Raw genomic sequence first — 13,726 nt, 5'->3', positions numbered from 1 at the left:
ACTTAACCCTCAAGTGTTGCAGTCATATCACAGCATGTATTGTATTAGACATATGAATGCCTCTTTCAGTGATATAGTAACAAGCATAATACCAATTATAATGTAAACTGACCTACTTGATTTTGCACGTAGAGATGATAGGTGGAAACAGGTGGAACAGAGTACGTTCTAATACAATAGCTTGTTTTTGTTTCTTATTTCATTACACACATATACCACATGATGTTTATTTATTTTAATCCTCCTGCATATTTCCCTTTATTAGATATCTCTATATCTCTGTAATTCATAAGATGAAACAAAGTGAGACCATATGAGCTTGCTTAACAGTACTGTCTTAAATTCTCCCTGTTACACTGCAGTTGTCCTTAGCTGACTTGCTTCCTGAGTGTCTTACTCATATCAGCTAAATATTTACAATTGGAAAGGAGACATAAGACATCAAATAAGTACTGTCAATTCCCTCCCTGTGCCAGCTCCATATAAAGACCAGCTAGCCAATAAGGACAACTGTTCAATTGGAGACAGGTTTCCATTGTACACTGTACCACGTAAATGGGAGATTTTGAACTGTGCTCCTTTTATTGTCTCTTTTGTAAACATTTTAAATAAAAATATGACTTCATGGCAAACCAGAATAAAGCTATTTTCATTGCAGTAGTTTTACAGGGTTACAGCAGGCTTCTGTTTTTTGGCTCTGTTAACTACACATGGAAAAAATAATTCCAAACTAAGTAGGTATCATTAGCATGCATACAGAAACTGGAATTATTCCACATGAGAATGTAGTTCAGATTGATATAAATTACAAACAAGGATTCCCAGTGGGAAGCCATGTAGGACAACCAGAGGTCAGTGAATAGAACCAGAAAGCATCCTGGCTTACAGTAATGTCTGGCAAGGGGCATCATAAATACTTCATTTGCAGTATTGGTAACTTTGTGAGCTTTCAGCTTCAGTCCATTTACTTCTACTATTGCTTCTACTCTTGCCAATAGGATTACCCACATACACAGACATTCACTTTCCTATAACCCTGTATCAGACATACAGTGATTGCATGGCTATTCAGACCCTTTGATCTAAAGTGCTACTACTTTTTCAATAATGATTTTATGAATCTTCTGTTACCGTATCAGACAAAAGCACTGGTAAACTTCAAAGTACATGCTCCCGAAGATGAAAAATTGAATGCTGGCTTCACTGAAGGGAAGCAAAGACCTGCGATTTTAAATTAAATGTAAATTAGAAGCCACACAGAAATTCATATTTATGAGAATTATGTTTAATTATGTGTTAACCAACCATCTCTTGTATTAGTTGTTCTAATAGCTATGCTGCTTTTCACTCAACTAGCTCCCTTGCAATAATATTCAGCTTAAAGGAACAGAGTGGAGTGAAAGATGCCAGAATGAAACTACTGGTGTTAATTAGTTAAAAAAAAAAAAAAAAACACTGTTTGCAAGTTTGTCTATAAAATGTTGGAAGGTCTACTGTTTCATTAATTTACCATAACCTCAACAACATGGAATAATCCTTTAAGACTTTAAGATGTTGTTTAAAATTATTATTGAATAGTGGCAATACCTCATATACAACTAATACATAATAATAATCAATAATACTTTTTATTTATTTATTTATTTTTACAAACGAGAAAGGATATGGAAAAGAACAGCCTATTACATGCTAACAGTTTCCATGCTGCTGCATTGAAAAAAGCCAATTTGTGCTTAAGACGTATTTGCTCTACCAATGAAGCTTTTGATTATCAATCAGATATACTCTATCAAGACTTAATTTGTAGAGGCTATCCTGTACAGTGGTTAAACTCAGCTTTATTAAAATATCGTAACATTGAGACAAGATTTGGATAAAAAGATACCAAAACAAAAAAAAAGACTTTTCTTGTATTTTTAAGACAACCTATAGTAACATCAGTAATCAGATCAGGGGTATTGTCAATACTCACTGGCACCTATTAAGTAGTGACAAACAAATTCAAACACTAATTCACAGCACAGTGGGAGTGTTGGGAATTTTCCTTGTCAACATTGCGCAGCTTGCGTTCATATTCTTAAAATTAAATAATTTATACGTCCCCTAAACTCCAAGAAATGTACAATTAGACAACTGATCACCTGTCAATCTAATTATGTAATATACATTATCATTTGTCCATCTCTTTATGTTGGAAAACAAAATTCTCTTTGCGCACACGGATTAGTGAACATAAGGGCTCTATCCGAGGACAAGATACAAAGTCTTTAGTTTCTCTACATTTTAAAGAGGCAGAACATTCTCTTTCTGATTTAAAGTTCTTTGGTTTAGAGATCAGGACACTAAATTATTACAGAGAGAAGCCTTTTGGATATTTACATTAGATACACTATTTCCTAAGGGGATGAATGAGGATTTGGGTCTGTCATGCTTTCTTTGATTTTATTCCTGTCTAGCGACAGGTAATATATGTAATTGTGAGGCATTTTTACACATATAAAGCTTTCAATTATTAACTAAGGATTTGCATCAAGCCAGTGTGTTCATTATATAATTTTGTTTGCAATTAATTGAATGACTGTATTATGTAATAACTTGACTTAATTGGTATTTGTAATTTGAAGCTTACATGTTTGTGTAAAACAGTATATATATTATATATATATATATATATATATATATTATATATATATATATATATATATATATATATATATATATATATATAAATATTTAATATAAATTGCTATGGATGATACCTACACCCAGATACATTTTCTAGTCGACGACGACTATTTTACAGAAAAAATGATTTTTTTTTTTGATAAATATTTAGTAAAAACCTATGATTCTAGATTTTGACTATACCGAAATTATTTTTACAAAAAAAACAATATGATTAACTTTTTGACTGTTTTTAAAACTAATTTAGTATATAACACAAGATTATGTATTACTCAAAACATTAGTCTAACGATCTGATTGCTGTTGCCAGTCTAATTACCAATTGGATTATAAGTAGATTGTTAATACGAATGATTTGAGACTATATCAATGATAAACTTGTGTTTAGTGTTATGCAGTGATGATAGCAGCAGGGTCTGCTGAAACGTTCGCATTTTAGCACTTTTGAGCACTTTATTCACTTTTTTTTGCACAGGTGAGTTTGAATAAGATTAACTATATTTCTGCTTTGGACTTTTTTTGATCTTCGTGTCAAATTTGTGATACACGGTGTGCTTAAAAAAAATAAATAAAGGATATATTTTGAGCTTAACACACCTGTGTTTGGACTACAGTTTTGGACGGTCTTCATAAAAGCGCAGAATCATTGCTATATGAAATATAGAATATAAAACAAGAATATAAAAAAAAAAATGGTTGCTACTGTATGTTGGTTCGTCCTTATCATGTAAATGTTTTGTGATATAATAAAGGCACTCTATTTTTAAAAGGCATTTAATTACTACTACTACTACTACTACTACTACTACTACTACTACTACTAATAATAATAAATAATAATAATAATAATAATAATAATAATAATGGTATGATAAACAAAAAGCAGTTGTTTGTTGTTATTGTGACAGTGAGTGGGCCTGGGCTAACATAAAAGGCTAAGTGCTTGTACAGCACATATCAACTTCATGCCAACTACAAAAAGGTTAAATGTATTTGTATTTGTAAATCCTTCAAAAAAATCAACTCATCCAACTATCTCCCCCAGCAGCTACCCTGCCAGCATAGAAATTGCTGCTCTGAACATCCTGGGAGAATCCCAGCAATCATTAAACAACTGCTTTCTGTGACAAGCTGCCACCACAGAGCTGTCATTACATGTTAGTTTATGTTACCTCCTGTGTTGGATGGGGCACTCGTGGGAGTGTTTAAAGATGTGGCGTGTGGTGCAGGACGTTACAGATCTGATGTTTTTTGGAACCTGTAGCGCCAGCCCCTCAACTGAAGATCCCCAGGAGAGGACTAACAAGATTAAAGTTATGAAAGACAGGACACATCACTTGACAGTTTTTCTCTTCTCCTCAAAACTCTATAGCAAATGGCTTTTTATTTTACAGTTGGCATATAAATAAAGCCACATTTTTCAGTCTAATGGGGTTTATAAAATTATTGTATACAGCTAGGTAGCAAAGTGTAGTAGATGTATATGACTCTTGGGACTACAGAATGAATGGTGGGCCATGGAATTTGATAGGCTTTCATGGATCTAGAAGGCATGATGTAACCTTGAGAAAATTGTGCATGGCATCTGAAACATAGGCATTGAATGTTAGATTTAAATGCATCAAGTGTAAAACCAATGAGCCATAGATTAGGTACATGTATACTGTGTGATATGATCACATATGTTGCTAGTTTTTGTATAGACAGATACAGAGGAAATAGAAATAACAAAGCAGAGTTGGCAATAAATGTCCCCTCTCCAATCTCTCGGAATGGATAATATTACAACTGCAGTTGTGAGAAAGCTTCCTCATTAGAATCTTTTGTATATTTAAGTGTGAGACAATTATCAATGTAGTAATATACAGTAACACACTCGGATAAATAACCCTCTCTTTTATGAGATACAAAATCTGTTAAAACATGCTGTAGATGCAAACCAAGGTCAAATAAGCAAAATTCAGCTTGCCACATGTCTTCCGAATAAGCAAATTTAAACATAGTTTGACTGTCATCATGAATGTAATGATTTTGAAATATATTTGAATAAGTATTGTTAGGATCATTAGAAACCAGTGGGGTTTTGATTTTAATCATAATGTTCTCTATCAGCAAAGAAGTAATTACCTTCTATATCCCTCTTGCAACCATGTACAGATCAAACACAATGAGCACAGTTATGTGAGCAGTAATGTACAATAGGGACTCTACAATAAGGACCAATATCCACATGCCTAGGGTTGTTGTTCGGCATGGTGTGAAACCATGCTATTAAACAGCCTAGGCCTACTAAAGCTATGCAGTATATATTATTTTTAACATGCACGGGTATGCAAGGAATGACAGCCACAGTAAAGTTATAATATTTGGAAGGTATGAAAGACTACGAGTGTGGTTACACAGACAATACAAATGATATGGGTAACATGATCTCCTTCCACTGTCTTCTTGTTGCATGGACCATTTCCTCCTTTCAACATGGGCCACCTTTCTTGCAATGGGGATCAATCAGTTCACACCCCGATTAACCTTATTATTGAAATACTATTTCGGAAGCACCAAACAACTTCACAGGATTTAAAACCTCTCATGGTAAGATGTAAATGAGGCAATATTTCTGCTGACTCGTGATATTTTAACATCAGAAGAGAGTTCAAAAGTAAAGATCCAAACTCTAAGAATAATGCCACAACCTACTGACAGCACCACATAGATGTCTAAAACATTTTTCTCTATGACACTCAGAATTTCTCAATTAAAAGAGGTTAGTAAACACTATTGTTTGAGAATGCACAAGATTTGTTATGTCCTGAAAAATAAGAAACAGATATGCAAAGCAGTCATTTACATATAGAGAAACAGGTCCACACTCAACTTTAGTTTCTTTCTAAGTCATTTACTGATTATGTTCCAAACTGTTTCAGATCAAAAAGTACTTCTGGGCTGCTTTATAATTTTACGTACATTTTTAAAATATGTTTTGTTGCTGTCTTCTCCACAAACCCACTGTGAATGGAATGGAAGACCAGCAGTTGAACAGCCCCTTGCCTCCCCTTTCCTGCCCCTCTTTCTGTTCTGCTATAGTTTGGGCTAGGCTGGCAGAAAGATTGTATACATGTCCAACAGTGGTAAAAATACTCTAAGATGCAACAACATTTATCGTTTTACAACAGTCGATGCTTTATTATATTCAATACTTCGGGAGTCATGGATTTCTTTGATGTGGCTACATCTCTCTAGTGTCATGTGTATATAAATGAGCACTCATGAATAGATGACTTTTACATTGTTATTCCTGTTAATGTTTAGTTTAGTAGGGCTTGTAACCAGAAGGTCACCGGTTCAATTCCCACCTCTGCCACTGAATGACTCACTGTGTGACCCTGAGCAAGCCACTTAACCTCCTTGTGCTCTGTCCTGCATTTGAGGTGTTAAATCAATATCCTATTATAAATGACTCTGCATTTAATGCACAGTTCACTGCCTACCTCTGTAAAGTGCTTTGTGATGGTGGTCAACTATGAAAGGCACGTTATAAAAATAAAGATATTATTATTATATTATTATTATTCCAAAAAGACACTAATGAAGCAGGTCCACACCTGTGACAGCCATCACGTCTTTTTGGCCCTAAATAATTAACACACCTTCCTCATAACTGACGTTACAGGGAAGCAAGCAAGCTATTCAGATTTGTCATGCCCATCACATCCACCTATTTTATTTTACCTGTCCTATGGTCATTCTTATCTTTAATGCAATAGTTAAGGAAATAAGTCCCCTGCAGTTTCTATTGACAGATACAAGGCCATACCTATTATTCAATTCTGGGACTCTTCTTTCAAGCAGACTGGCTTTTAAAAAGTAGTGCCAACTTTTGCAGTGGTTTTCATGTCTGTTAATACAAAGACTTTAATGGTCATATCTTCATTTTACTGTCAATTCAAAGCAGGCAATTATCTATTTTGAGTCTTTTTGAATATGAAAATGTTTTCTGTTAGTAACAGAACAGAGAGAGATTTTGAAAATACCCCAAACAAAGATTTTAATTAATTACATTGTTACAATGAAGAACAGATACTATGGGGGCAATTAGAACAACCTATACCCTCCCAGGATATTTCACAATTGTGTTTGTTTAGCGTATTCTACAGCAACAGGGATCTACCTGGATTGACTCAACCATGTATTTTTAACGACTGCTACTGCAGATGGTTGATGCTCTTAAGAAAGCTGTGGTTTTTCGTGACGGGATATACTGCAGGCTGGTCAAATCAACCCCTGTGACCAACCCCATTCTTGTGAGCACACAAGCAGACATATAATGCATTTGTAAGTACTGTATTTGAAATATATAGATGATATTTTCTCTAGGGTGTCTCCACTGTTGGTAAAATATAAATAAATAAAATGTGTGAAGAAATGACAGTCACAATATAGATAACAAAACATTATTTGTAGAAGTGAAACACACATTTTAAAACACAAGCCGCTTGAAAAACGTATCAGAAATTAGACCTGTTAAGTTACTTGATTACTTGGAGTTGGCTTGTGGAGTTCATCAGTTGGCCATGACAACTATATCCTATAGCCAGTACAACAGAAAACAAACTATGGAAAAACAGTGATAAAGGAGGCATTTCTCAAGTGATGTGCAAAGGCAAATGTACAATATATTTAGATAGTGTAAAGGGGTGAATAATTGTTACCTTAAACCTTAAACATCTTGACAAGGAGAAAATTGCATCAGAGGGTATTAGTCCATGAAGTTAAAGCTGCTCTAACCATATAAATAGCAACACAACTGAGACACCATTGAAAGCAACTATGTGAAGCCCTCTTACTGTTAAAAACACTGAGGTTATTCTCCAACTTAAACACTCAGCTTCAATAATATCATCTTCAGGGTTCGACATTAACCATGGCCCGGGGCCCGGGGCCAGTAGAGATCGCAGTTTGGCCTGTAGTTATGAAGCACCACAGGCTCGACTGGGTCGGTTACATTTAACTAGTATAATATATATAGTGCACATGGCTTCCGTTTCATGAACCAAGGAAAATTGGCCAGTGTGCCAAAAAGATGAAAATCAATTTACAAACCATTTTTTCAAAACATAACTACAAATTAATCCTAACTTTCCAGCCGCACATCAGATTTGTTGTACAGTCAGACTCTGAGACTATGTACTGAAGTGCTGTGTTGGTACTCATTCCTGTGACATGGCAAATCTTTTACAAATCGGGTTTTCTACAACTAAGCAACCAATACACCAAAAGGAAAGCACTGAAATCAATAAATCATAAAGAAAGTAATTATGAAAAAAAAAATGAAGGCAATCATTTAGAGTGGAGGCTTCATCTGGCTCCATTATGACAGTGAAAAAAAAGTAATGTTCTGCCTTGTTTGGCGTCAGTTTCCCAGACATGCAGATAAAACAGCAGCTTTATGTGTTGTGAATTCAACATTCCGTTTACATCATATCCAGTCTCACAGTAAGATGCCCTGATGAATACCTAGATACATGATCGAATTGTCTAACTGATTTGGGATCCTATATGTTCAGGTCAAAATTCACAATCTTTCCAGAACTCGTTGGTATTACTCAGTAAGACTGGCACTGACTGGGAGAGGCTACACAAGCAACAACGCTCTGAGAAGGATTGTTATTATTTTGTATTATGAATATTGTTTTAATAGTGTTTATTATTAGGATTAGGGATGGGAATTTCGAATAGTTTCCTATTTGAATACACAGGGACGCTCCCAAGAGTAAAAGGCAAATGCGTGTGTACAAGCAGACAGCATAACAGTGTAAGCTGGCAAAGTTTAGCCGGGTTCACAAAGTGTACAAACAACGTCCAAGACGAGATTTCTTCATTCAATACCCTATTTCCTTAGGCACAAGTTTTTAAAAATATAGGCACAACAGTGTAAATATTGTAACCTAGCAAAAACAACAGAACATACATTCCAACATTACAATAGTTTAACATTAATAATTACAACTAGCCATCAAGTACTGACATCAGATGAATTTAAGTCAAGTTACTTTGTTTATTCAATAACCTGTAAATAATTCAAAACAAGGATACCTGGTTGTACTTGTAATGGTCAGTGCGAATGTTTACTTTACTCCATCCATTCACAGCAAGTCAACAGTAAATAACAAAAAATAACTCCTTTCCGACTCCAAGTATCTTTCCTTTTCTTATTAATCACTGTGTTGTTCTGCTTAATATTTAGTATGTCTTTATATTCACCATAACATTAAATTACCTTTCTATTTGCAATGTTATCCATGTTTGGATTACTTCTTTTAGCACTTGCTGTATACATAATTTTATTTTAGTTCACACATTCAAAGTTGCCGGTGCCTTGCTCCCGGAAGCTGTTTCGCGACTGGCTAGCAACAGCTGCAGAAGCTGCTGTGTACAGTCATTACAGCGGAACTCAAGCAGGGATCTGTTTTATTATTATTATTATTATTATTATATTATTATTATTAGCTAAAAAAAAGGCCAAAAATTTGGCAACATTTTCAAACAGAATGCGATTACTGTAGAATGTTGCTATCACAAGCATTGCAGAATTAATTAGGGTCCTTACGTTTAATATGCAAATAACAATGTGTTTAAGACTAACATAAAACTTGTTAAGCATCAGCATTAAAAAATAAATAAAAGAAAACACGTTTCTACTAGTTGCTAATGTATAAGGCTGTTTTTTGTGCACTTGAATATGTAATATGCTAGTCAAATAGTTTTTTTTTTTTTTTTATTTTCTTATAATGGTGTATTTGACTACACTGACCCACAGATAATAGGATTATTATAATTCAGTTTTAGCATTGCTGTGACCATATGATAACAGCTCGGTTGCATGTTTGCTTGTAAAAAAAAAAGAGTATCATTTGTACACATACACTTTCAAATCTTAATAGTATTTTCATTTTCTGACAAGCACACAAATGTATGCGTGTTAAATCGTTGAAGTAACATAGAAAGGCTTAGTTTAACCACTTTCTTTTGAGACATGGGCTCTTTTTGTTTACCGTACACAGTTAGAAACATACTGAAAATAAAAACCATCATGAAAAAATATATAAATATATTGGGCCAGATAAAATTACAACCAGGCCAGTAAAACAGTAGCTCAGTGGCCCAAGGGGCCAGTAGTTAAAAATCTAATGTAGAGCACTGAAAGTCGAGAAAATGGTTGCACTACTTCAAGTAAATCTATGCCTCTTTATTAAACACAGAAAAGCACTCCAGATAATCACTGCTGTAGAGAACAGGCAAGCACACTGCAGTATGTATGAAGGATGTGCTGCAAGGACAAATGTGATTGAAATGATACATGTACTGTATTACAGCTCTAACAAGTGAATGCAAAACAACCTCATATTCCGTTTTTCTTCTTGACAAGCTACAACTTTGCAATGGTTTTATATTCTCTTTAGTAAATAACATTACAATAATGCAAACAAAGAGCCAGAACATTATTTAAAGAGGCTCATGGATACTAAATGGAATGCCTGTGATACAACACTCCACGCAGAACAGTCTTTTTTACAGCTTGTCTCTTTAACTTCAGACAAAGGAATCCATCACAAAATAATTCATATTTCAGAAGGTAAATTGAGAGGGGACATCCATCACACTGCCTTGCAACACAGTTATTTATATTAAAAAGGTTTATTAATCACACAAAAAAAAACAAACAAACAAACAAAAATAGTTGATGCTATTGCTCGGGGCCAGTCATTTGTTTTCCGTTTTAGATTTCCTTTTGTTGAATTTAGCTTTTTTTTATTAAAGGACTTTTCAGCAGATCCACTGCCACAGTTTCTATTGTAATTAAACACAGGTCCACAGGAAAATAATCATTCGTCTCAGTGATTTTAACCCCCTTTCTAAATTTAGCATGCTCTAGCCATTTCAACTTATACAACCCTAACTTGCTCGTTGAGCGCACTGCTGAAAGAAATTGAGGTAGAGACGCTTGCTGTAGATTTCTTTCTTTCCTTGCTAGGCAAAGCCCAACTTCACTGGCAAGGGAGATATCAGGGTCCAACATTCACCCACACTAGGGAAAAAATGCAACCCCCCCCCCCCCCCCCCCCCCCCCCCAACAAGAAACACAAACCTAGCTGTTGTAATTTACATTTACAGAAGGGTCACATGCTCATATCATTTGCACATAATATCCACTGTGAACCATTGGAATGCAGATGATTTTACTCTTTGACTGCTGCAACCTAGGTTTTAATGCCAGGCAGGAAACATGTGAAGCACAGCTTACAATTGGACCAGATAGCCGAGTCTTAGGAGAGGGGGCGGGACTCTTCATTTCTGTCCCAAACTGTGAAGCTTTTCATCTGTCTCAGTGACAATCTCACAATGCATTTAAATAGGAAATTTAGTTGGCCCGCTTCTGGGCTTATGTAATCCTCACTCATTGTCAATATTTGAGCCGGGAGTTGGCTGGAAGATCTCACAGTGCATCTAAAGGGGAAATTCATCACACTTGCTTATGTGACCATGTCACGTTGTCAGCTGTGAATCTAGGACACTGTAAAGCTTCAAAGGCTTTTTTTTTTTTTTTTACTGTTGGTTTGCGATACATTGTCGTAGCTAGCTTGTGTGAATAATACATATCCTTATATATATATATATATATATATATATATATATATATATATATATATATATATATATATATATATATATAAACAATTTTACATTAATTCTTGTCTCCAAATATTTAAATTGTGTCCCATCATTTTTTTCAGAATTGTACAGTATAAAATAGGAAACACATCCAGTCAAAATTAAACAATAGGTAAACCATGTGATATGTTTAACCAAGCAGAAATTTCCAATTTAGAGAAAGGGAACCTTTTTTTTTACCTTGCCGTGGGTCATACTGCCTCATCTGAACCTCCTCCACACATTCTGCAGGGAACCAGCCTGTTCGGCCCTTGACTGTTCCTTCCCAGAATCCACCTTCACCGATACTCAGCACTGTTGGAGAAAGAAATTGACCATCATTGACAAGTTGTTTTGAAATAATCTCTTGCGTCACTCATCTGTAAATATCTGTAAAATCAGTTTCAGCTAAGTCTAGATATGTTTTTCTTTTTAAATATGTGTTCCAATTATTTCAGCAGATTTCTGTAACTACTGCTGCTGAACATCTTGGAGCAAAGATTTCATTCAAAAAAAAAAAAAAGCTTTATAAACCCAAACATATTGTGTAATAGCCCTTGTACCTCTTATTAGATTTGCTTGGTTGAAAATTCCAAAGGGTAAATAACAAGTTACACAATGACAGCTCATAGACAATACTGTTCAATACTGTACTGGATGTACATGATGCATTCCAGGGAAGCTGGTCCCAGTAGTGTATTTGAAAAGTAGTGGCTTTGAAAAACCTTCCAGCAAAGTTACTGATAATATAAATGAACACACACATTCATATATTTGTGTTAGTTTGGAATACATTCATTCCATCTCCCTTCCTTCCATTATTTTTTTTTTATTTTGTTTTTAAAGTTACGTCAGTAGATAGATACAGACGCAAGATTATGTATGTAAAGAATCAAATGATTTAAAACTTCCACATCCAAGCTTCGGGCAATGACATCTTAAGATGCTTCCTGCTGTTCCACTGAATTACAGCTGCTAGAAGTATTTGCTGAAAAACATATTTGTTGCCATTATATACAGAATAATAGTTGGGCTGCAGTGAATTACAAGGTTATAACTGCTTCAAAGGTTTCTGGTGACATCATCAACCAACACAGTGAACCCTGAGATGCAATTATAACTTATCGTAATGCACTTTTATAATATATGGATTCCACGACAAATGAATAGTTCAAATGAATAGTTTTTACATTTTAAAACACAGTAAAATATCACAAATTAACCAATATCCAAATTAAGTCAATATCTATTTTAACTGTTGCCTTTAAACATTTCCGTGGTGGGGTGAGGTAAAAGATTTATACTGTGGTACCCTTGGCAATGCGGTCCAGACATGCTTTGCAAGAATTTTCCTGGAGGCAGCAGTTCATTCTCCTCTCCGGTAGGTGGTGCTGTTGAAATTAAATAGCAGTCTACACTGCCAAGGATACCTCTCACAAGTCCTGACTAATATTCAGTCACGTCTTGTTTGTTTTTATACAGAATACATAGTGGGCTAAATGAACATCGAGGTCCCCACTGCCATGCTGGTATCTAGTCTTTACTGTGCTTTTGTTTTCTTGGTCTTTGATGAATAATTCTCTGGCTGCTCGTATTGGGAATTCCAAAACAGGTTAATATTTTAAGTGTTTGGAATAAATTAAAAAAAAAAAAACACAACCAGAAGACATACAAAGAATTTCAAGAAAAATAGTTGAGAAAGTTATAAATAAGCAATTTTTCTTACGGGTTGAGGAGCAATTATAGTACTTATCCATATTATAACAGTAATATAAAACATTATCTTTCACTAATTGTCAATGCATAAAACAAATGGATTGTTTTGCTAGTCGTTTTTGTAGTATAAATTTTACATACTAACGGCACCCACTGACTGACATTTTAGCAAATCTGCGTTACACAGGATTACAATTAGCATCCAAAACATATACAACACTCAAACACCAGCATTATAAGTCATAACAATTCGTACTTATTTTCTAGTTATGTAACTGAACGTTCCTCTGAGATGAAGCACCTAAAGAAATCTTAGAAAATTCAGGGAGAATATTTTTTTTTCATCAAAACCAGAACCAGACACCAAGGACATATTAAATGCATTATTTTATTTTTCTATAATACAGGAATGTAAGAAATAGTGAAAAAAATACAACATGGAAACAATTTTATTTATTTATTTTTTTTAAAGAACTGCTTCTACATCTTAGCTGTTGTCATGGATACCACCAAGCACTCACACCATTATTTAACCAGACACTTTCAATTAATGTGTCTGTGGGATATTAAGATATGTAACTGCAGACTTATTCTTGCTAAACGTAAAAAGGAAGGC

General features: G+C 34.6%; 1 protein-coding gene across 8 annotated transcripts in view; it reads right to left on the bottom strand.

Moving 5' to 3' along the window:
- Positions 1-13,726, bottom strand: part of LOC121318216 (SH3 and multiple ankyrin repeat domains protein 3-like) — a 281,025-nt gene that overhangs the window by 58,223 nt on the left and 209,076 nt on the right. For all 8 annotated transcript variants that reach the window (XR_005950583.1, XM_041254654.1, XM_041254657.1 and 5 more), the window contains one exon: positions 11,596-11,709. Coding sequence is in view for 7 of the 8 variants with exons in the window: in XM_041254654.1 (XP_041110588.1) it covers positions 11,596-11,709 (114 nt within the window). In the remaining variant the exon portion in view is untranslated. The remainder of the gene's footprint in view (positions 1-11,595; positions 11,710-13,726) is intronic.

Source organism: Polyodon spathula, chromosome 7 (assembly GCF_017654505.1).
Source record: "Polyodon spathula isolate WHYD16114869_AA chromosome 7, ASM1765450v1, whole genome shotgun sequence".
In the NCBI taxonomy this organism is placed as follows: Eukaryota; Metazoa; Chordata; class Actinopteri; order Acipenseriformes; family Polyodontidae; genus Polyodon; species Polyodon spathula.
Note: the sequence above shows the minus strand (reverse complement) of the source record. Positions and strands in the feature narration are given on the sequence as shown.